General features: G+C 45.1%; 1 protein-coding gene across 3 annotated transcripts in view; it reads right to left on the minus strand.

The window, feature by feature from the left end:
- Positions 1 to 396: 396 nt before the first annotated feature.
- LOC125446286 (netrin-G1-like) overlaps positions 397 to 24,897 on the minus strand; it is a 63,944-nt gene continuing 39,443 nt past the window's right edge. For 2 of the 3 annotated variants that reach the window (XM_059639643.1, XM_059639645.1), the window contains 5 exons: positions 22,834 to 23,477; positions 10,671 to 10,843; positions 9,226 to 9,252; positions 5,563 to 5,628; positions 397 to 1,680 (listed from right to left, as the gene is read on the minus strand). In XM_059639643.1, the coding sequence (XP_059495626.1) occupies positions 1,451 to 1,680; positions 5,563 to 5,628; positions 9,226 to 9,252; positions 10,671 to 10,843; positions 22,834 to 23,477 (1,140 nt within the window). In that variant the 3' untranslated portion in view covers positions 397 to 1,450. The remainder of the gene's footprint in view (positions 1,681 to 5,562; positions 5,629 to 9,225; positions 9,253 to 10,670; positions 10,844 to 22,833; positions 23,478 to 24,897) is intronic. The other variant, XM_059639644.1, reaches the window with a different exon arrangement.

Genomic DNA, 24,897 nt, shown 5'->3' on the forward strand with positions numbered 1-24,897 from the left:
CAGTCCGTCTTCCCTGGACTGACCTATCCCCTACCTACCTCCACACCTCTACTCACCTCTCCACCTATCTTCTTTTCTCTCCATCTTCAGTCCGCCTCCCCCTCTCTCCCTATTTATTCCAGAACCCTCTCCCCATCCCCCACTCTGATGAAGGGTCTAGGCCCGAAACGTCAGTTTTTGTGCTGCTGAGATGCTGCTTGGCCTGCTGTGTTCATTCAGCTCCATACTTTGTTATCTAATATTTGACAAGAGTTCCCATAACAGGTCAGGAAAAGATGCACTTGAACAGGAAATAAATGATGATTAATGTCCCAGTCTCGGTCACCATCGACTGGAATATTTTCAGATCAATGTTTTGTTTTCTATTTTATTGCAGTAAAAGCTTTAAACCCTTGATGGAAAATAGACTCAGCACAACGTGACGGTGGATGGAGAAGTGTTTCACAAGCCATTAAGTACTTAACAAGTGTAATTGCTGTTATAACGTGGGAAACACAGCAGCTAGTTTGAGAAAACGAGAATCCCATAAATAGCAATGATCGGTTAATATTGTCTGCTCCAGCACTCACTCACCCCTCTTGTTCAGAGGTATGGAAAGTCAAAATTGTCAATAAATTCCTTCTCACCATGTGACCCTGTGGGAAGATCCTTTCAGTACCTCCCAGAATGTGCAAATTGGCCAGAGAACACCTCCCCCAGGCCATGGGAAAAGTTTCAAGAGGTGCAGAACCCATGAACACAGTCTTTCCCGGATAGTTTCCTTCTTATGTTCCCAGGCAGGCATAGTCCACAGCAAGGGAGAGACAGGGAATCAGGGAGAAGGAAGAGCAAGGGGTGGACAGAACTGAGTAAGGGAGAAAGAGATAGACAGAGAGAGGCAGGAATATTGAAGGAAATGAGTGCTGCCCCACCGCAAGCCCTCTCAACTGGGTGTGAAATGTTGCACAGTCACTCTAAGAACAATGGATTGGGGAATTCACCCCAGGAATCTTGACCAATATTTATGTTTCTAACAACATCCAAAAGCAGATTATCTGGCCACTGTCACATTGCTGTTTGTTCCAGAGGTCTTGCAATGTCTATAAATGCACTTTAGAAATGTCCTGAGGTGGTGAAAGGTTGTGTAAAATTATGAGTCCCTTTTCTTTGTCCGAAAGTAGCACATGGAATACTCAGCTGACAGTTGAGAGAATGAATTATGGGGAGCTGCCTGAGTCCCGTGAGGAGACACAGAGAGTCCAGTTCCCCACCGACTGTCCATTCCTTCCTGAGATCCAATCGGCCTGGGTGACTGGGTGGGTTCAGACCTCACTTGTAGTTATCCTTTGTCGGGGATGCGGAGGTGTGGGAGGAGACAGAGGGAGGGGTGGTGCACGTTTGAATGGCATCGCAGTAAACGCTGGATTTGTCCTGCCGCTCTCCTCAGCTTTCGGGTGGTGCTGGAAGCGGCTCAGAGCAGTGGGCAGCCACGGGCAGCAGTGAGCAGCGCGGTCAGCGAGAGCAGCGCCCGGTGCAGGGAGGGCTCCCGGGCCGATAGGGAGACGCAGGCTCCCGCTCCCTTCCTGCAGTGCACTTTCTCACACAGGAGCCCGGCGTAGGGAGCTGGGCACCGGCACCTCCCGTTCTCCTCACACACTCCTCCGTTCTCACACCGTGTCAGCAGGTTATCACACACTCCCCCTGCGAAAGAAAACAAAACACAGCAAGGTCAGGCCACTGGAAATCTACCCACATTAAAAGACTAATACCACTCCCTAAGTATCATCTTTACAGCAAGAAGGCTTATTGACGAGAAAGGAACCAGTCAGGTGCCTGTTAAATGTTGTAATCAGAGAAGCGTCCACCACTTCCTTTGGCAGCTCATTCCATTTAAACACCGTCTTCTGAGTGAAAAAGTTGCCGCTTACGGTCCCTTTTATATCGGTTTCCTCTCACCTTAAACTTATAGCCTCTTGTTTTGGACTCCTTGGCTATTTACCCCATCCATGTTCCTTATGATTTTACAAACCTCAGCCTCCGAAACTGGAGAAAATATTCAGCCTCACATATGTTCCGACTCAGCCTCTGTCTATAGCTCAAACCCTCCAAACTTGGCAAAATCCTTGTAAATCTTTTCTGAACCCTTTCTAGTTTAACAATATCCTTCTGATAGGAGGGAGACCAAAATCATACGCAATACTCCAAAAGTGGCCGAACCAACGTCCTGCACAGCAGTAATATGATCTCCCAATTCCGATACTCAGTACACAGACCAATAAAGACAAGCATACCACATGCCTTCATCACTATTCTACGTACCTGGAATACCACTTTCGAGGAACTATGATCCTGCACTCCAAGGTCTCTTTACTCAGCAATGCTCCCTAGGACCTTACCATGATGTGCATAAGTCCTGCCTTGATTTGCCTTTCCAAAATGCAGCACCTCACATTTATCTAAACTAAACTCCATCTGCCACTTCTCGGCCCATTGGCCCATCTGATCAAGATCCCATTGTACTCTGAGGTAACCCTTGTTGCTGTCCATTACACCTCCAATTTTAGAGTCATCAGCAAACTTACTAACTATACCTCCATTGTTCACACCAATCATTTATATTAATGACAAAAAGCAATGGCCCCAGCATCGATTCTTGTGGCACACTGCTGGTCACAGGCCTCCACAACCACCAAAGATCTTCTACCTTTGAGCCAACTCTGTATCCAATTCGCTGGTTGTCTTTGTATTTTGTATGATCTAATCTTGGTAACCAGTCTACCATGAGGGACATTGTCAAACACCTCATGAAGCCCATATAGAGCACATCCACTGCTCCGTGATATGCTTGAATAAACTATAATTGAGAGGGAGGAGGTTTTAGCAGACTTAAAATTGGATAGGTTACCAATCCAGATGAAGTGAATCCAAGCTGCTGTGCGTGGGAAGCAAGGGAAGTGCCTACAGGGACAATGGCATTAGTTTTCAAGTCCTCTCTGGATGTAGGAGAGGTGCCAGAGGACTGGAGGACATCTAATGTGGTCCCATTATCTGAGAGTAGTGGCAGGGATAAACCAGGGAGCCATAGGTCAGTGAGTCCAACATCAGTGATAGGGAAACTATTGGAGAAATTCTCTGAGGGTCAGGATTTAATCCACTTGGAGATGCAAGGAATAATCAAGGATATTCAGCATGGCTTTACAAGCAGAAGATTATGGCTGAAGAGTTGTTATGAGTTTTTTTGAGGAGGTGACCAGACATATGTGTGAGGGTAGTGCAGCGTTTGTAACCTACCTGGATTTTGGAAAGGCTTTTGACAAGGCTTCACATGATAGCTAGGTCAGGAATATAAGAATCTATGGGTTGTGATGCACGTTGGCAAATTGGATCCAAAATTGGCTTAGCCTCAGGAGATAGAGGGTAATTTGTTTTGTGATTGCAAGTCTGCATCTAGTTTTATACTACAGGGGCTGGTTTTGGGGTCTCTGGCTGATTGTAGCATACCTTGATGAACTAGATATAGATGTAGGAGCTATGATCAGTACGTTTGCAGATAACATGAAAGTTAACATACATATAAGTTACAGGTAATTTGACATGCCTTAATAGTCAGCAGGAAATCCTTAGATGTCAGGATAATAGAAATAGGGTACCATTTTTAAAAAAATGGCAAGTACATTTAATCCTGAAAAAATGTGAGGTGACACATTTTGACAGACTGGCATTGCAAAGGCAGAATGAACGGTAGGATCCCAGAAGGTACAGAGCATCAGATGTATGGGAAAGGGACAGTGGTATCACGGTCCACTTGAGGAAAAGGAAGGGACTGATCATGATGCAAGTGAGACAAAACATTTGTGATGATGTTACAGCAGGAGATAACAGTCAGTGATCTGCAATGAATGAGGAGGAAGTGTAGGGAGGACAGGATTAGTTAATCACTTTGGAGGATGAGGTGAGGCGAGCCATTGAGTGAACACGACGCATACAGTACTGACAGTGATGTGGAAACGCAATGGCAGAGGTAGAGTGAGTGCTGGCAAGTATAAGGCAGGAGAGAGAAGCTGGTTGTGGACGTGGGTGTGAATCTCGGTGGCGGTGGCCTGGAAATAGAATATTTAGAACCAGTCCAACCTGTCTCTGCCTCCCTAACCTGTTCTTCCTCTCACCCATCCCTTCCTCCCACCCCAAGCCGCACCCCCATCTACCTACTAACCTCATCCCACCTCCTTGACCTGTCCGTCTTCCCTGGACTGACCTATCCCCTCCCTACCTCCCCACCTACACTCTCTCCACCTATCTTCTTTACTCTCCATCTTCGGTCCGCCTCCCCCTCTCTCCCTATTTATTCCAGTTCCCTCTCTCCATCCCCCTCTCTGATGAAGGGTCTAGGCCCGAAACGTCAGCTTTTGTGCTCCTGAGATGCTGCTTGGCCTGCTGTGTTCATCCAGCCTCACATTTTATTATCTTGGAATCTCCAGCATCTGCAGTTCCCATTATCTCTGGAAATAGAATAGGCTCCTTTATCCCCACTCCTTGGAGTCACAGAGTCATGAAGTCATGTAAAAGACCCTTCAGTGCAACTCATTGATTCCGAACATGTTTCCTAAATGGAAATAGTTCTTTTTGCCTGCATTCGGCCCATATCCCTCTCAACCCTTCCTATCCATGTACCTGTCCAAATGTCTTTCAAATGTTGTAATTGCACTCACCTCTACCACTTCTTTTGGCAGCTTCTTCCATATATGCACCACCCTCCAAAAGAAAAGGTTGCCCCTCCGGTTTATTTTAAATCTTTCTCTTCTGACCTTAAACTTATGTCCTGTAGTCCTAGACTCTCTTAGCCTAGAGAGAAGACCTGGACTATTCTGTCTACCAACACCAATGCAGTGAAGCAAGCTTTCACTTCCTCTGGGTCACCAGTCAAATATTGAAATTTCAGGCTCTAAAGTGGTGCTATAGCTGGGCTTTAAAAATAGGACAGAGCAGAGTCATCTGAAAGGTATGGCAGTGGAGAGCATTTCACCCTCTCTGGCTGTGCGATTCCTATAGAAAGGTGCTGAAAAGGCCAGTTGCATAATTAATGCTTTGATGGGCCAAACATTTTCATAGAAATGTTGCTTTGATTTATGATGGATTGGGTGCCAAAAAGCTCACAGGGTGAACCTCTTCATCTGAAAATGAGAGAATTCTGCCAATATTTCTCAATTGCAAGAGCACACTGCACATCAAGGAAAGATGTCCTTGACCTGTTGTAAAAAAGTTTGTTTTGATTTGTTGTCTTGTATCATACATGGACTAACCTGAAAGTAAATATTTCACAAGAAAATGCAAACTGTACATGGAAAATGCTGGTTGAAAGAATGCATTCGGATTTTACAAATAATATTTAATAAAGCACCATTTAGTACACTCATGACTAAACAACAAGAGTGAAGATTCTGAGGACAGATCAGACAGAAAGCTGCAAGGACACATGAGATTGGTGACCAAAAACTTGAGTTTGAAGGAGCCGAGGAACAAAATTGTTGTTTAAACTCATTCAATTTCTTCTGAAACTCAATCACATTGCTTGAGAGACCTTACCTTGCTCTGAGTTGGTGACCTCAAATGATGAGATACTGGGCCTTGTGTGAGTCAGCTTTGGGTCTGCTGCATGCGTCAGAGAAATCAGCAATTATCAGTCCCAGACAGTGAACAATGCCTGGCCTCAGAACAGTATCTCACACAAACACACAGATTGACAGACAGATGCACATAGACACAGGGACACAGGGACACAGGTATGTGCCCACACAGTCACACAGACACACAGGGCAATGATTAATCAATCAATTAATTATACCTGATGCTGAGAAATAAGTGATGATATTAGGGCAGGTGACCAAAGCTCACTCAAAGGTGGAGAATTTAAGAAATTTCTTTGAACAGGAGAAAGGGGTGAAGGGATAGTCTACGTGAGGGAGGGAATTCAGTGGTTTTGTGGTCAGGTGACTGAAAACACACTTCCTCGATGTATTCCTGATCTCATATCACATGCCTCATTGGCATGGTGAGTTATGGTCATTTGGGGATATAAACATTCTCTGTCGGAATTAAAGCTATCCTCAGGTATTGTGGCTCCTTCTTGGTCTGTGTATGAAGTTATGATTACTTTTGGTATGAATGGAGAGTCATGGTCATTGTCACTGATATTGGGGCATCATGGCTACTGTCAGTCAGTGTGGTGAGTTGTGGTCACTCTGTCAATATGGAACAATCAGTGTGGCTGTTAGAGATTTCTGAGTCCAATACCTGTTATGCTTCTCTGTTGACCACACACTGTCTGTTCATGACTATATCTGTTACACAGTCACTCCATGTTCACCCCTACACCGATTACAGAGTCACTCCCTGTTCACTGCTATAGCTCAATGAGTCATTTCCTGTTCACTCTAAGACCTAGAACCATAGAGTTTTGCAGAACCCATTATGTCTGTACTGATTTCCAAAAGGGTTAGCCAGTTAGTTCCATTCTCCAGTCCTATCTCTGTAGCACCCTAAATTCATCACTTTTAAATATATATTTAGCTCTCTTTTTAAACCTCCTGTGGAATCCATCGGGTACACATTACAAACATTAACAACTCTCTGAGTGAAGATGTTTCTCCTCATCTCACACCTCACTCTCTTGCTGACAATCTTGAAAATGTGTGTCCGAGCCACTGACACACCGACTTGCAGAAACAGAATATCATTCTTTACTTTTTCAAATTTGTTCAAAATTTTGAACACTTCAATAAGGCCACCTCTTAATCTTCTCGGCTCTGAAGAAAATCAGTGCAATTTCTCAATCCTTTCCTTGCATCGAAAATCCTCGTTCCAGGTATCATTCTGGCAACTGTCCTTTGAACACTCTCTCTCTCTTGGATTTCAACATCCTTCCTTAAATAAAGTGCCCAGAACTGAACATAATACTCCAAATGTAGTCCGACCAATGATTTGTAGAGGTGTAGCATCACTGTGCCTCTATTTATTTATTCATTCATTCATTCACTCATTTATTTATTTATTTATTTACACCCAAGGATTCAGTCAGCCTTCTTGACTGTTTCAACTTGCCTGGACAACTTCAGGCAATCATGCACCACAAACTCTGAGGTCCCTCTTCTCCTGTACTCCTCTTAAAGTTGTAAAATTAAGCCTGTATTGTCTCTAAATGTTTCTTCTACCAAAATGCATTACTTCACATTTCTCTGCATTGAAATTCATCAGCCAGGTGTACGCCCATTTAGCCAACTTATTAAAGTCTCTCGAAAGTTGCTCAGCATCATTCCAACAATTGATTGTTCTCCCTAGTTTAGCATCATTTGCAAATTTAAAGATTTTGCCCTCAACATTCACTTCTAAATTGTTTATATAAATCAGAATAAGCAAGGGTCTCAGCATAGATTCCTGGGGAACATCATCTTCAACTCATCGCCAATCTGAGAAACGCTCATCTATAGTTACCCTCTGTTTCCTATCTTTTAGTCAACTTCTAATCTATGCTGTCAAGGACCCATCAATCCCAAACATTTCTAACTTACTAGCCAACCTGCCGTGTGGCATCATATCAAAATCTTTCTGAAAGTGCAAATATACAACATCCACAGTACGACCATCATCTCCTTATCTGTGTTACCTTGTCAAATGATAGTGGCATGGTGGCTCAGTGGTTAGCACTGTTGCCTCACAGTTCCAGGGACCCGGGTTCAATTCCACACTTGGGCGACTGTCTGTGTGGAATTTGCACATTCTCCCCATATTGGTGTGGGTTTTCTCCATGTGCTCTGATTCCCTCCCACAATCCATAGATATGCAGGCTAGGAGAACTGACTGTGCAAAATTGCCCGTAGTGTTCAGGGATGTGTAGATTAGGTGAGCTACAGGAGATAGATCTGGGTAGGATGCTCTGTGGGCCAGTTTGGACACATTGGTCTAAAGAGCCTGTTTGCACACTGTAGGGATTCTGTGAAATAGCTAATTAAATTTGTCTGACATGATCTGCATGTGACAAAGCCACATTGACTGGCTAGTATTAACTCAGTTTTCTCTACAAATATATTTATCTTATCCTGTATTATAGCCTCCAACAGTTTTCTGACTTGCCAAATTGATAGGTCTGTAGGTTCCTGAGTTATCCTTTGCCTTTTTATTTAAACAAAGAGACCTTGGGGTGCAGGTGCATAGTTTTTTGAAAGTGGTGTCACAAGTGGACAGGGTGGTCAGGAAGGCATTTGACATGCTTGCCTCCATTGGTCAGAACATTGAGCACACGAGTTGAAATGTCATGTTACGGTTGCACAGGACATTGGTGAGATTACATTTAGAATACTGCATAAATTCTGGTCAGCCTTCAAGAGGAAAGATGTTATTAAACTTGAGAGAATGCAGCAAAGATTTACAAGGATGTTGCCTGGACTGGAGGGTTTGAGTCATAGCGACAGGCTGAATAGGCTGGGGATTTTTTGCCCCTTGGGTGAGGGGTGACCTTATAGAAGTTTATAAAATTTATAAAGTTTATAAAATCATGAGGGGCATGGATACAGTGAATGGGCAAGGTCATTTTCCGAGTATGGGGGATCCAAAACCAGAAGGGATACGTTTAAGGTGAGAGGGGAAAGATTTGAAAAAGACTTGACAGGTAACTTTTTCACACAGAGGATGGAATGAGCTGCCAGAGGAAGTGGTGAAGGCAGGTACAATTACAAGACAACAAAGCGTGAAGCTGGATGAGCACAGCAGGTGAAGCAGCATCTTAGGAGCACAAAAGCTGACATTTCGGGCCTAGACCCTTCAGGGATGTGAATAGGAAGAGTTTAGAAGACATGGGTCAAATGCTGGGAAACGGGACCAGGTCAGATTGCAGTGGCTGGTTGGTGCAGATGAGTTTAAAGTGTTTGTTTTCCTGCCATTTGAGTCTATAATGACATCACATCTGCAATTCTCCAGTCCCCAGGGACAAATCTTGTGTTCACAGCAGCCTGCTGCAGCTGTTACACAGTCATTCACTGTGCACACTTACAACTGCTATCTCATCACTCCCTGCGTACTCCTCCACCTGTTGCACAATCACTCCCTATATTCACTCTGATATCTCTTGCAGGGTCACTGCCTGTTGACTCTAAGCCTGCCTGTCAGTCAGTAAGGGATGTGGGAAATTTGAGGGGAATATTTTGTTCCTGATACAGAAATGGGCTCTAGATTCAAGCCATAGGTACTACTTACAGCCACTGATGTCATTGTCAGGGACACCTGGAGAGTGAAACATAAATACAAATAATTAGAGTGTTGAATGATTAACAGTCCCTACTGATAAACCATGAAAATACAACCTATCACACAGAGTGTTCATGAGACTGAAGCTCACAAATGTATTGACAACCCCAGATACATGGTCCTATAAGGAGAGTATGAATAGGTTAGGTCAGTACTTGTTGGAATATGGAAGAATGATTGGCAACCTGTTTGAAACATGCAACATTCTTAGAAGACTTGACAGGTTAGATGCAGGGAGGTTGTTTCTCTTTGCGGGAGGGTCTGGGAGCAGGGGGCATCATCTCAGGGTTGGGGGTTGCTCAATTAAGCCAGAGGTGAGGAGGAACTTATTCTTTTATAGGGTAGAGAATCTGTGAAAATTTAACTGCAGAAAAGTGTTGAGGCCAGGTCATTGAGTATATTCAATGCTGAGATAGTTTGTTTTTAATCTGTGAGGGAAGCAAGGGTTATGGAGAAAGTGGATAAGTGGAGTTGAGGATAATCAACTCAGCCATGACCTTTCTGAATGGTGGAACAGACTCCATGGGCTGAATGGCCTTATGGTCTTTGATATTCACATGCAGCTTTCTCCAATGCCCTCAGTGAGGTGAGGTTGAGTTGCTAAGGCTCTCATTGATTGTAAGTGTGAGTTTTGTGGCTAAGTACATGACCAGTAGATGTGAATAATGTGTAAGTGCTCAGGGTTAGTACCAAAGGGTCTCACATAGACTGCTTGGCTGTTTACTTGTATCATTACCCTTTTTACAGACCTCTAGGCATTTCTCTGGTGTGTGTGTGCATGTGTGTGTCTTCACTGTAAGATTGCATCCCATTTAACACATGCCACAGTTTTGAATTCACCCTCTACATCTACTTGGTCTCTGTCAGTGGATGTTGAAATCAGGAAGATTTCTGAACAAGTAAATCAGGGGAAAATGTTTCCAGTGGCAGGCAGATCAATAACCAGAGAAGCCAGATTAATTGTAATTGTTTACAAAACTAAAATAGATGGTATAGGGCGATAAGTAGATTTAGTCTGACACAGAAAGTTATGATTGATCTATAATAAAGGTATTTGAAAGGGCATGGAAGTAAATTGAATAATAACTTTCTGTAGAAATTTAGATAAATACTTGAAAAACATGGAAGCCAATTGCAAGGCTGTAATGAAAGATAGGGAACTGCGTCTCATCGGATCACTGTAGCAGAATCATGATGGACTGAATGGCCTCTGTGCTTTACGACTCTCTAATTGTGAATCTGCACGCTGAGTCTCTCTGCTTACTCGCTAACAATTGCGAATGTAGGCTGCATTGTGTTTGGAATTGATGCATTGCCGGAGGGGAAGGGGTGACAATGCGAATGAAATATGAAGTGGAGCATTAAGCCAGGCCGGAGAAACGCTCATCACTCACAGATATTGGCTGTCCCTTTGGGGATCGGTAGGTACGATCCGGCCCTCCACCTCCGGCCGTGAAAACCTTTCTTGCATCGGCCGCAGTCCGGCCCCGTCGTGTTGTGCTCACACTCACAGCTTAGCTTTCCCTTCTTCGTGACACAGTTGTTAGCGTGAAGGTTGCATTTACACCTGACAACACACAGCGGCAAGAAAAAAAAAGACCCATTCAGCTCTGTTAAAAAGCCAAGAATCACCTCCTCCTTCATCAACTTCACCCTGGAAGCAGCAACATTTTTCATCCCAAGCACCGTGTTGAAATTCACAGCTTCTGGTTGCGAAAGAACAGCGGCAGGGACAAGTTGGGGAAGAAAGTTTGCAGTAGGCTCGACCATTCCCCGGACCTTCAAAGAAAGGATCTGCGTCTGTACAGGGCCTGCAACCTCACGCCCTTCATTGCTCAATCGCTGCCCAGAACTTCAGACCGTCCTCAGGTTTGTGAAAGGTACTGGGGAACTGCCAATTTATTTCCTTCTTTAGAGCAACAACAAATTATCACGGTTTGCATTTTTATAGCACCTTTGATGCAGTATTACATTGCTTTCTTTTACCATCAGATTATAGAACAAGATATCATAGAATCCCCTCAATGTAGAAGCAGGCCATTCGGCCCATCAAGTCCACAGCCACCCACCCACCCCACCCTACAACCCTGCGGTTACCATAGCGAATACACCTTGCCTTCACCTCTTTGGACTTTGCAAAGAAACCAGAGCACTTGAAAGAAACTGCATAGACATGGGGAAAATGTGTAAACGCCATACAGGCTGTCACCCAAGGGTGGGATCAAACCTGGGTCCCTCGTGACATTAAGCAGAAGTGCTAACCACTGTGTAATATGACCATATGACCATTGGCGACCATGTCTTCAGCATTTGGGTGCCAAGGTTCGGAATTAGCTCTCTATATCCCTCTCTCGCTCTCCCTTCCTCCAAATGCCAAGACCACCTACTTGTCACCGAGCTTTTAGATGATGCCCATTTTTGTAGCTTGGTGTCACATTTGCCTGGTTGAGACTCCAGAAAGAACTTTGGGGACATTTCACTACATTAGAGCCATTATCTAAATGCTGTTTCGTAAATTTGGAAAGTCTGCACCTTCGGCATCATTTCCCTGCAAGAAATAGCGATGGAATAGACAGGAACAACCTGTTTCCTTTGGCTTAAGCTCAAAAACCAGGGTTCATAGATTCAAGCCAACTGGCAGAAGGATAACAGGGGATGTGAGGATCAGAGATAACACTGTGTGAAGCTGGAGGAACACAGCAGGCCAGGCAGCATCAGAGGAGCAGGAAAGCTGACGTTTTGTGTTGGGACTCTTCTGTCGCTGATGTGAAGATCAACTTTTTGTTGCACAGAGGTGCCTGGAACTTGCTGCCTGAGTTGGTGGTGGAGCCAGAGACCCTAAACATTCTTAAAAAGGTACCTAGATCTGCGCTTTAAATGCTGTAAGCTGCAGGACTATGGGCTGTTTGCAGGAAGGTGGGCTGAGTCAAGGCAGCTGGATCTAGCTAATACACTGGAGCTGATTCGAACTGGTTATCTCTGTGTTACAGGGAAAGGAGATAGCTGTTTAAGCTGGTAAAAGTTAAGTTCATTTCTGTTCTTAAATTTTCACATAGTATACAAATTCGTGTTTCAGTTAATAAAATCTGTAAAATGCAGGTAAGAGAATAAATAAATAACTAAAACTAATTAAGGGGTGGCAGGGTATGTTAAGGCTGAAGCATTTGAGACAGCTGCTGGATGCCTGTATGATCCACAGCAAGAACATTTACAGTAAGTGCTTGAACTCTGAGCAGCTTTGGAACAGAGTTTATAAACTGGAGGCTGAACTAAAGGGACTGCAAAGCATCAGCATGTGAGTACAAGATAACAAAGTGTGAAGCTGGATGGACACAGCAGGCCAAGCAGCATCTCAGGAGCACAAAAGCTGACGTTTCGGGCCTAGACATTTCATCAGAGAGGGGGATGGGGAGAGGGTTCTGAAATAAATAGGGAGCGAGGGGGGAGGCGGACCAAAGATGGATAGAGGGCAAGACAGTTGGAGAGGAGAGTATAGGTGGGGAGGTGGGGAGGGGATAGGTCAGTCTGGGTATGACGGACAGGTCAAGGAGGCAGGAAGAGGTTGGTAGGTGGGAAATGGAGGAGTGGCTTGAGGTGGGAGGAGGGGATGGGGGAGAGGAAGAACAGGTTAGGGAGGCGGGGACGAGCTGGGCTGGTTTTGTGATGCAGTGGGGGGAGGGGACGAGTTGGGCTGGTTTTGGGATGCGGTGGGGGAAGGGGAGGTTTTGAAGCTGGTGAAGTCCACATTGATACCATTAGGCTGCAGGGTTCCCAAGCGGAATATGAGTTGCTGTTCCTGCAACCTTCGGGTGACATCATTGTGGCACTGCAGGAGGCCCATGACGGACATATCGTCTAAAGAATGGGAGGGGGAGTTAAAATGGTTCGCAACTGGGAGGTGCAGTTGTTTATTGTGAACTGAGCGGAGGTGTTCTGCAAAGCGGTCCCCAAGCCTCTGCTTGGTTTCTCCAATGTAGAGGAAGCAACACTGGGTACAGTGTATACAGTATACTACATTGGCTGATGTGCAGGTGAACATCTGCTTAATATGGAAGGTCATCTTGGGGCCTGGGATGGGGGTAAGAGAGGAGGTGTGGGAGCAAGTGTAGCACTTCCTGTGGTTGCAGGGGAAGGTGCCGGGTGTGGTGGGGTTGGAGGGGAGTGTGGAGCGGACAAGGGAGTCACGGAGAGAGTGGTCTCTCCGGAAGGCAGACAAGGGTGGGGATGGAAAAACGTCCTGGGTGGTGGGGACGGGATGCGAGTATGTTGCTTGGATTCTTTGCATCAGGATGCAGTCACACCACTCAGCATTCCATCTCCTGGTTTGGTCATGAACAGCTGGGTGTGACCATGAGTGAGCCAGGTAAGGGAACCCAGTGGGCAGGGGTAAAGGAGTGACAGCCTCTGCAATTGTCCAATAGGTTTGAGATTCTCTCAGCCTGTTGACAGAGAGCAGTGGTTGTAGGAAATGTGCAAACTGACTATGGCACAGCGGTACAGGATGCCATTCAAGTGGAGGGATCAACAAGGACTGTAATAGGCGAGGTGACAACATAGTGAGGAATTTGACACCTTTCTCTGCAGCAAAAAGCAAGAACCAGATGGCGGTGTTGCTTGCCCAGAGCCAGATTTTGTGATGGCTGTTCAGGGCTGAAAATGAACTTGTCGTGGGAGGAGCCGTGGATCATGCAAGTATCAGTAACGCAGGTAGAATCAGGAAACAAAAAAAAAACACGAGGAGTAAGGCACAAAGGAGAACACCAAAGGTTACAATCTCTGGAGTATGACCTGAGCGACTGCAAATTCAATGACGTTCCCTCACAGTCGTGGCTGTTGTGGTGGGGTGTGGGTGTGAATACGTGGCTTATTGACTGGTGCTGGAGAAAAGGCTTCCAGTTTGTAGGCATCTGACACTATATATGGAAACTAGAGGTTAAATCTCGAAACAGTCCAAACCTGAACTCTGCTGGGGCCAATACTTTTGTGAACTGCATTACCGGAGAGGCGGAGACTGTTGCAAACTGAAAAGTGAGGGGCAAGGCATAAATGCAGAAAGATGCTGAGAGATGGAGTCAAGTTAAGTGAGGAAAGAAGTAGTATGGAAAATAAGGACCAGAAAGTGGCAGGAAGGGGCACAGAAAGAGAAAAACTAAGGAATGTGCCACCAACAATCAAGATAAGATGTTGCAAGGATATTAAAAAGAAAAAAGACTAAATTCTCTGTATTTAAATGTAAACAGCAATCATAATGAAACACATGAATTGACAGTACATATTGAAGTAAATGAATACGATCTGATAGTCAGGATGTCATGGTTTCTGGATGACAGGGTCCTGTATATTAAGAGGTGTGTGATATTTAAGAAAATAGAAAGCTAGTGAAGTCAAACATATAGAACTGTTAGTTGACAAGGGCATTTGCAGATACAGTTATACAGACGTACAGAACAGAAACACACACTTTAGTCCAAATCATCAATGCTGACCAGATATCCTGAATAAGTCTCGTCCCATTTGCTAACATTTATCCATATCTCTTTAAGCCCTTCTTATTTATATATCGACCTACATGCCTTTCAAATGTTGTAATTGTACCAGCCTCCACCACTTCCTCTGGAAACTCATTCCATACACGCACCACCCTCTGCGTGAAAAAGTTGTTCCTTAGGTCCCTTTTAAATCTTCCCCCCTCTCACCTTAAATCTGTGCCCTCTAGTTTTTGACTCCCCTACCCCTGGTAAAAGACCTTATCTATTCACTCTATCCATGCCTCTCATGATTTTATAAACCTCCATAAAGTCACCCCTCAGCCTCTAATGCTCCCGGGAAAATAGATCCAGTCTTTTCAGCCTCTCCCTGTAGCTCAAACCCTACAAACTTGGCAACATCCTTGTAAATCTTTTCTGAGCCCTTTCAAGTTTCACAACATCCTTATGTTATTGATGAAGACGACCTTGGATCAGGAGATCAGGGTGTTGAATTAGTTTGAGTGGAGATGAGAAAGAGTAGAGGAAAGAAGTCACCAGTCGGAAGGCTCTATAGCCCCCCCAATAGTAACCACAATGTACTCAAGAAGAGATATTGAGTGCTTAAGTTAAAGGGACGTCAAGAAACATTGATGTCTTGAATCTTCATATAAACTGGAAAAAGCAGATTGTCAGTAGTAGCCAGAATGAAGCAGTCATAGAATATTTTTTTGTGAAAGTTTCTTGGAACAGGTCATTTTGACATCAACCAGAGACCAGGCTTTAGTAGTCTTGCTATTGTGTGATGTAACAGGATAAATTAGAGGATTTACAGGATAGTTTAATTACATCAGATTTAAGGCACCTCGAGATGGCAGCAACCACATTACGAGTCAATCTTACATTTGGTTTGAAAGGAAGAGTTTAGGTCACAGAAAAATATTTGAAATTTAAATAAGTGCAGCTGTGCGGACATAACAGCTTAGCCACTGGAAGTGAACTGGCGTCCTATGCTACAGGACGGATCAATAGAGACAAAGCTCAAGAAACTCTTTCAGAACTGGTTTCTTCCGACTGTAAGGAAAAGTTCTGATGGGAGGGCCCGATGTCAATGGCTAACTAAAGAAGTTGGGAAAGCATCAGTCATAGGAAAAAACAAAGAAGAGGTGAGTTGCAGATGAGCTGAATGGTCAGAAAATGAAAAACAGCAGAGAATGGTTGAAGTGTTAATTGAACAGAAGAAGTTAGTGTGTGAAAGTAAGTTAGCCAGGACTGTACAAATGGATACCAATAGTTTCAATAGGCTTTTAGTAAAGGAAGAAAGTTCATAAAGTCTCCGACATGGTCAGAATGGGATTAATAGTAAATAACAAGGAAATTTGAGTGAAATTAACAAGTATGTTGTGAAGGAGACAAAGGAAATCGCATTAAGTGAAGGATCTGACACATGGCATATCCAGTGGGAAAATACAAAGTTGTTCTCTTTGGCAGGGAGGATAAAATACCAGGACATCTCTTAAATGGAGAACAAATGCAGAATTCTGAGATGCAGAGATAATCTAGCTGTTCCTGTGTATGAATCACAAAACATTAGCATGCAGGAACAACAAATAATAAATAATGCTATTGGCATGCTATTCTTTATTATTTGAGGAATTTGACATACTAGTTATAACATATGCTTCCATAATACAGGATATTGTTGAGACCACATCTGAAATGCTGTATGCAGCTTTAGCCTTCTCGTTTAAGGAATGATGTAAACACATTGGAGGTGTTCAGAGAAGGTTTACTAGATTATACTGGAATGAACAGATTGTCCTAGGTGGATAGGTTGCCATAGGCTGGACTTAGTTCCACTGGAGTTTAGAAGAATGAAAGGTGACTTGATTGAAGCGTATAAGATTCTGAATGGTCTTAAAACGATGGATATGGAAAGGATATTTCCTCTCGTGGGTCAGTCCAGAACTAAGGGGTGACATTTGAAAATCAGGGGTTGCTCTTTTAGAACACAGAATGGAGAATCTTTTTGTTCTTACAGTTATGCAAATTTAGGACTCTCAGCATTAGAAGTCAGTGATCGTTCATTGCATATACAATGTGCAGAGAGGTCGATTTTTGTTTGGCAGGGAAATCATAGGTTATCACGGTTAGATGGAAATATGAAATTCAAAACAGATAGCCATGATCACACTGAATGTTGAAACAGGCTTGAGAGGCCCAAATGGTCTGTTTCTACTCCTAATTTAATCATTTGTATGTTCTTGTTAGAGATGGTCATTATCTTGCACTTATACGCACAAACATTACTTACTTCTTATCAGCCCAAGCCTGAGTGTTATCCAGGTATAGCTTCATACATAAACAGACTGCATCAGTATCTGAACAATCATGAACAGTGCTGAACATTGTGCAATCATCAGCGAACATCTCCACCTCTGACATTATGTTCGTGTATTCACTTTAACTTATTGTCAAGGGGAAGCTTCAAATTCTGCAAATTTTACTGTGCACATTTCACAATTCCCAGTTCTCCTAACGTTTTACTAAAGTAAGCAAAACCCAGACAGTTCCTTGGAGACAAGTAAATGGCAGTGTAAACATTTTCCTGCTCCTGTTCTTTAATTAGTGCCTGAAGATTCGCTTGGACTGATAGCTCATGTGAGTCTCCCAGAAGCTGAGTGTAGAATAATCAGGCAACGCCTCCCAGTTATGGAGATTATGCGGTGGGCGAATATGACCTCGCTGATTGACAGTGACTAGAGATTGAACTGGAGGAAGTTTTCAGTCAGAACTGAGCGCAACACCATGAACAATTTCAACAGAGCAAACAGGAGAAAATGTTTCGAGCGGCACTAGGGTCAATCACCCAAGAACACATGTTGAATTTGAATGCAAAAAATGCAAAGGAAGATGAAGATTCTTGTTTCCATTTGTTTTGGAATGTGCTGCCTGCAAGGGTGATGAAAGTGGATTCAATGATGCTTTTCAAGAGGCAATAAGGTTGATATTTGATGGGAATGCATTGGTCTGGCTGACGTGAAAGAGCAGGGCAGTGGGATGAAATGGATAGCTCTTTCAAGGAGCCAGCATTTTACATGATGAATTGAATGCTCCCATTTCTGTAGTGTCTGATTGTGAATTGTGATGAAACTAGGGGTGGCAGTGTTGAGAGGGGAGGGACAGCGGGCAAATTGATTGAAGACTGAGCAGAAAATCACTTTGTCATGGTGAACCAGTCAGCAGGAGTCTGAATACTCACTGATCTTTTATCATATGGATTGATACCACATTCTGAATATGGGTGCATGAAAAATTGATTGTGGAGAATGAAAAGTTAAGAATGGTTCTGGCTTGAATGTCAATGTAACACAATTTAATATTTGTTAATACTAAACACTGGTATATATGGTTATCAAAGTATACCAGCTTATATTTATATTTATATTAGACAAGGATTATCTATCTTTGTGTTAACATGCCCATGTGCTGTCAAGACTCCTCATTTCATAGTGTTCCACCTTTGCACATTCTGTAATGGTTATGCCCAGTGACCGACAGTTTGGCCTTTATTGTTCATGGCATGGATTACAAGAGCACAGAGGTCATGTTCTGTACAGAGATTTGGTTAGGCTACAGCTGGACTACTGTGTGTAATTCTGGTTACAAAACTAGAGGAAGGATAGAGTGGGTGGAAAGGAAATTCAACAGGAAATTAAAATTAAACAAAGAACTACAGATGCTGGAGATCCGAAACAAAAACAGAAATTGCTACAGAAATATAGCAGGTCTGGCAGCATATACACAGGACGAAAGCACAGAAATGTTTCAAATCGAGTGACTCTTCATCAGAACTGGGGGAAGTGATGACCTTGTGTATTATCACTGGACAGTTAATCCAGAGACCCAGGTAATGCTTTGGAGACCTGGGTTTGAACCCTGCCATGGCAGAAGGTGAAATTTAAATTCAGTAATAATCTTAAATTAAGAGTTTAATGATGATCATGAAACTGTTGTTTGTCATTGGGAAAACCTATCTGATTCACTAACATCCTTTCGGGAGAGAAACTGCCATTCTTACCTGGTCTGAGCTACATGTAACTCCAGAACCACTGCAAAGTGGTTAAGTCTTGGCTCTCCACTGGGTAGTTAGGGATGGGCAATAAATGCTGACACAGCTGATGATACCCTCACCCTGTGAATGAAAAAGAACTGCTGGAAGCAAGGAGAAACTGGTATTAGGGTGGATTTGGAGCCAAGTGATGGAGATATGAAAGGGATGGGGAAACAAGGATAATGGATAACAGGCCAGGAAAGAAGAAAAGCCGAATAATAAATAATTAGACCCAAGAGGGTGAGTGAATGGGTTAAGCTGTGCTCAATGCACTCATATCATGTGATAGGGCCTAAGAGTATGTGAGATAGGTGCATGGATGGGAAGGGTTTAGAGGATATCAACGAAATGTGGGCAATTGGAACTAGCTGAGTGGCACCATGGTCACTATGGACCAGTTTGGGCCAAAGGGCCTGTTTCCATGCTGTGTTACTCCATGAGTCTAAGAGAAAGGGTGACCATGCTAAAAGCAACCCATAACAGAACTGGGCGCAATGTCAGGTGGGTAAAATTCGTGGAAGGATGGAATCAGGTTGTAGAGTTATTGGAATCAGTATTGAGTCATAGAGGCTGAATGGTTCCCCAGTGGAAAATGAGATGTAGATCCTTGAACATGTGCTGAGTCTCACTGCAGCAGGCGTGTGACAGAAACATTGGTGTGGGAACTCAAAGGGGTGATGAAGTGGCAGGCAACAGGAATATTGGGGTCATTTTTGTAAGAGAAAATGTAGATGTTCTGCAAAGTGGTCTCCCAGTCTGCTAATGCAGAGGAGAACCATATTATAAACAGCGTGAGCACAAAGAAGCTGTTCCCCTCATTTGAAGGGACAATAACCAGGGGGCATCATTTTTAAGTGAAAGGCAGGGAATTTTGAGGGGGTTTGAGGAAAACATTTTTAGTCAGAGGGTATCTGGAAGGCACTGCCTTGGACGATAGTTTAAATGGGAAAGCTCAGAACCATCAAAAAGTACCTGGATGAGAACTGGAAGCGCCATAACATTCCAGTCCTTTAGAAAAGTTGGTCCAGTATAGGTCATACTACATTTTGTATATGCAGACACAATGGGTACTGTATTCTATGTTTCGATGATAATTACAAGGTTGCTGTAGGGCCCTGAATCCCTTAAACACCCATCGATAAACTTGATACCAGGGAAAGGGGAGCTGTCGCATTGCTGATCTGTACTGACTGTCAATTAGCTATTCAGGGAAGATTTCACAGCTGACGTGAGAACAGCTGACAGTGTTGAGCAGGTTGGATGGATGAATCCTGAACTATTGCTATAGAACTGCTGTTTCACTGAGTGTTCATATCAATATGTCAGTGAAATGCTGAGGAAAGGACGGCATGGTAGCTCTGTGGTCAGCACTGCTGCCTTATCATACCAGGAAACTGGGTTTGTTCCCACCCTCGGGTGACAATATGGAGTTGCCAATTCTCCCAGTGTCTGTGCGAGTTTCCTCTGGGTGCTCTGAGCAAAAAGCTTGAAGCCCAAATGGCACCATGCAATACCTCCAGTTGTCTGCACAGACAAAGTTATCTCCAGTATTTTATTTTACTCTTTGTTAATGGGGTGTGGGTATCACTGGCTAGGCCAGCATTTATTGACCATCCCTAAACGCCCAGAAGGCAGGTAAGAGTCAACCACACAGTTGTGAGAGATAATGGGAACTGCAGATGCTGGAGAATCCAAGATAATAAAATGTGAGGCTGGATGAACACAGCAGGCCCAGCAGCATCTCAGGAGCACAAAAGCTGACGTTTCGGGCCTAGACCCTTCATCAGAGAGGGGGATGGGGTGAGGGTTCTGGAATAAATAGGGAGAGAGGGGGAGGCGGACCGAAGATGGAGAGAAAACTAGATAAGTGGAGAGGAGAGTATAGGTGGGGAGGTAGGGAGGGGATAGGTCAGTCCAGGGAAGACGGACAGGTCAAGGAGGTGGGATGAGGTTAGTAGGTAGATGGGGGTGCGGCTGGGGTGGGAGGAAGGGATGGGTGAGAGAAAGAACAGGTTAGGGAGGCAGAGACAGGTTGGATTGGTTTTGGGATGCAGTGGGTGGAGGGGAAGAGCTGGGCAGGTTGTGTGGTGCAGTGGGGGGAGGGGACGAACTGGGCTGGTTTCGGGATGCGGTGGGGAAAGGGGAGATTTTGAATCTGGTGAAGTCCACATTGATACCATTAGGCTGCAGGGTTCCCAGGCGGAATATGAGTTGCTGTTCCTGCAACCTTCGGGTGGCATCATTGTGGCAGTGCAGGAGGCCCATGATGCACATGCCATCTAAAGAATGGGAGGGGGAGTGGAAATGGTTTGCGACTGGGAGGTGCAGTTGTTTGTTGCGAACTAAGCGGAGGTGTTCTGCAAATACGGGAGACGCGGTCGCACGACAAGACATTCCACTCCCGCACATCCCAGATGTCCACGTTCTTCAAGGACCGCAGCTTTCCCCCCACAGTGATCGAGAACGCCCTTGACCGCATTTCCCGTATTTCCCGCAGCACATTCCTCACACCCCGCCCCCGCCACAACCACCCAAATAGGATCCCCCTCGTTCTCACACACCACCCTACCAACCTCCGGATACAACGCATCATCCTCCGACACTTCCGCCATCTACAATCCGACCCCACCACCCAAGACATTTTTCCATCCCCACCCCTGTCTGCTTTCCGGAGAGACCACTCTCTCCGTGACTCCCTTGTTCACTCCACACTGCCCTCCAACCCCACCACACCCAGCACCTTCCCCTGCAACCGCAGGAAATGCTACACTTGCCCCTACACCTCCTCCCTCACCCCTATCCCAGGCCCCAAGATGACATTCCACATTAAGCAGAGGTTCAGCTGCACATCTGCCAATGTGGTATACTGCATCCACTGTACCCGGTGTGGCTTCCTCTACATTGGGAAAACCAAGCGGAGGCTTGGGACCGCTTTGCAGAACACCTCCGCTCAGTTCGCAACAAACAACTGCACCTCCCAGTCGCAAACCATTTCCACTCCCCCTCCCATTCTTTAGATGGCATGTCCATCATGGGCCTCCTGCAGTGCCACAATGATGCCACCCGAAGGTTGCAGGAACCGCAACTCATATTCCTGCAGCCTAATGGTATCAATGTGGACTTCACCAGCTTCAAAATCTCCCCTTCCCCCACCGCATCCCAAAACCAGCCCAGTTCGTCCCCTCCCCCCACTGCACCACACAACCTGCCCAGCTCTTCCCCTCCACCCACTGCATCCCAAAAACAGTCCAACCTGTCTCTGCCTCCCTAACCTGTTCTTCCTCTCACCCATCCCTTCCTCCCACCCCAAGCCGCACCCCCATCTATCTACTAACCTCATCCCACCTCCTTGACCTGTCCGTCTTCCCTGGACTGACCTATCCCCTCCCTACCTCCCCACCTATACTCTCCTCTCCACCTATCTTGTTTTCTCTCCATCTTCGGTCCGCCTCCCCCTCTCTCCCTATTTATTCCAGAACCCTCACCCCATCCCCCTCTCTGATGAAGGGTCTAGGCCCGAAACGTCAGCTATTGTGCTCCTGAGATGCTGCTTGGCCTGCTGTGTTCATCCAGCCTCACATTTTATTAACACAGTTGTGAGTCTGGATTCACCTGGATTAGACCACGTCAGGACGGCAGATTTTGTTGTCTAAAGGGCATTAGTAAACCAAGATGGGCTTTTACAACAATTGAGAGTGGATACATTCTCACCATGAGACAAGCTATCAATTACATATTCTTAAATTATAAATCCTCATTTGCCCCAATAGGATTTGAACACATCCCAAGAACATTAGACTGGGAATTAGGATTGTGAGCCCAGCAACATTGCCAGTATACTACTGCATCCTCCCAGAGGTGTCACCCAGATGCCCCCCCTTCCTGTTCCCCTCTAGATGTTGATACTGACTACTCCCCAGGTGTGGACCCTGACCCTGAATATGAAGTGTGGGATATGAGGTGTTTTGGAGCTCTCACCGGCCACGGATGTCCAAGTTGGAGATGGCGTAGAAGTACTTGGAGAGATTGTTGGGGTCGACGCTGGTGGGTCCAGTAGCCGGCCGCAGCAGCCTGACCCGCAGGTTGGTCAGGGTGAAGAAGTCTCTCAGTTCCTTGGTGGTGTCCAGTTGGCCGTACAATGAGGCCATGTCCCCAAGGCGGGGCCCCCCGAACAGGGCCAGGCGCTCCTGGATCTCGAAGCGGACCGTCTTGTCCATCTTCCACACATAGCCCCTGGAGTACTCCTCCGTGCAGATGATGTCCAGCACCGAGGCCGGCCTCAGATCCCGAGCCTTCCTCGGCTCCATCCCGAAGGAGTTGAGGCAGTCAGCTGCGTAGAATTGGTAGGGCTGCCAGCTCCGCCCATGGTCCAGAGACTTCTCCAGGACCATCTGCTCCGGCCGGCCTGACTCGAAGGTGATGATGATGTCCTCGGTCAATTCAATGCTCTTCCCCCAGGACAGGGTGATGTTGACCACCAGGGGCCTGGGGAAACTCCTCCAGGACACACTTTGCCAAAAGCTGGTGGGAAGCCTGCCTTCATCATCCAGCATCAGCTCAGGAGGGTGGGCCAGCTCAGGTGTGTGAGCATCACACTCATTGTTGCACATGTATGGGTTCTCCTGGAAAAAGAGAGGGCAACAACATGGGTTAGATACAGAGTAAAGTTACCTCTACATTGCCCCTATCAAAAACTCCCAGGATGGGTAAAGCACATGATGAGAGACAGAGTGAAACTCCATTTATATTGCTTCTTTCAAATACCCCCAGGAAAGGTACAGATTATGAACAGATTAAGGCCCTCTCTATGCTGTCTCCATCCAAAACACTCAGGGCAGGTACAACACAAGGTGAGATACAGAGTAAAGCTCCCTCTACGTTGCCTCTATCAATACTCCTGGAATGGGTACAGCATAGGGTATGATTAAGAGTGAAACTAACTCTACATTGCCCCCATCAAATATTCCTAGGACGGGTAGATATGGAATAAAATACTCTCTACACTATTCCCATCAAATGATCCCAGGGCAGGTTCACTACAGGGTTGAATACAGAGTAATGCTCTCTCTACACTGTCTACACCAAGTAGTCACGGGAGAGGTTTAGCACAGAGGTAGGTACAAAGTAAAGCTCCATTTATACTGCCCAATTCAAATACCCCAGTATAGATACAGCATGGTTAGCTGCAGAGTAAAACTCTTTCCACATTTTTGAACCAAGAAAATGACTCGCTCAACACTATCCTGAATAGGAACACCCAGGACACTACAGCACAGAGTAGATACAGAGTGAAACACCCTTCCAGCTATTTTGAAATAAGGAATACCCACAAACTTTAATAATCTCTAGGAGAAGTTTTTAATAAATCTGTCAGCGCTCCATCACACTGCACTCTGTGCAGGCCAGTCAGACAGCTGGATAATTATATCACTGTTGTGCTGAAGAATGATGTTCACTGTCTGACTAAAAATAGCTTCACATCACTAAAATATTTACAGACATGAGTTATAAAGCAGCGAAGGATTTGGGAACCAAATGATATTTTCTAAAAAGACTGCAATCATCTGGGGAAATCACATGGATAGAAGGACTAATGCAATAGGTCTTTCAAAGAGAACAAAAATTGTGGGCTGAGTGGTCTTCATGGAATCCCTACAACCTGTAACAAGGCCATTCAGCCCATTGCACCCACACTGACATTCCAAAGAGCATCCCACCCAATCCCTAGGACCCTGCATTTCCCACGGTTAATATCCATTGAACCTGCGTATCCCTGGCCACTATAGCATGGCCAATCCAACTAACCTGTGCATCTCTGGACTGTGGCCGGAAACTAGAGCACCCAGAGGAAAGCCATGCAGACACATGGAGAATGTGCAAACTCCACAAAGACAGTTGCCTGAGGTTGGAATTGAACCTGGGTCCCTGACACAGTGAGACACCATTGCTGTTCACTGAACCACCGTGCTGCCCATTGTACTATCTCGTTCTTTGATTCTGTGATTAAGATTTGGGTTAGCTTGTGTCTCAGAAGGGATCTTG

Source organism: Stegostoma tigrinum, chromosome 34 (genome assembly GCF_030684315.1).
Source record: "Stegostoma tigrinum isolate sSteTig4 chromosome 34, sSteTig4.hap1, whole genome shotgun sequence".
NCBI classification, from domain to species: Eukaryota; Metazoa; Chordata; class Chondrichthyes; order Orectolobiformes; family Stegostomatidae; genus Stegostoma; species Stegostoma tigrinum.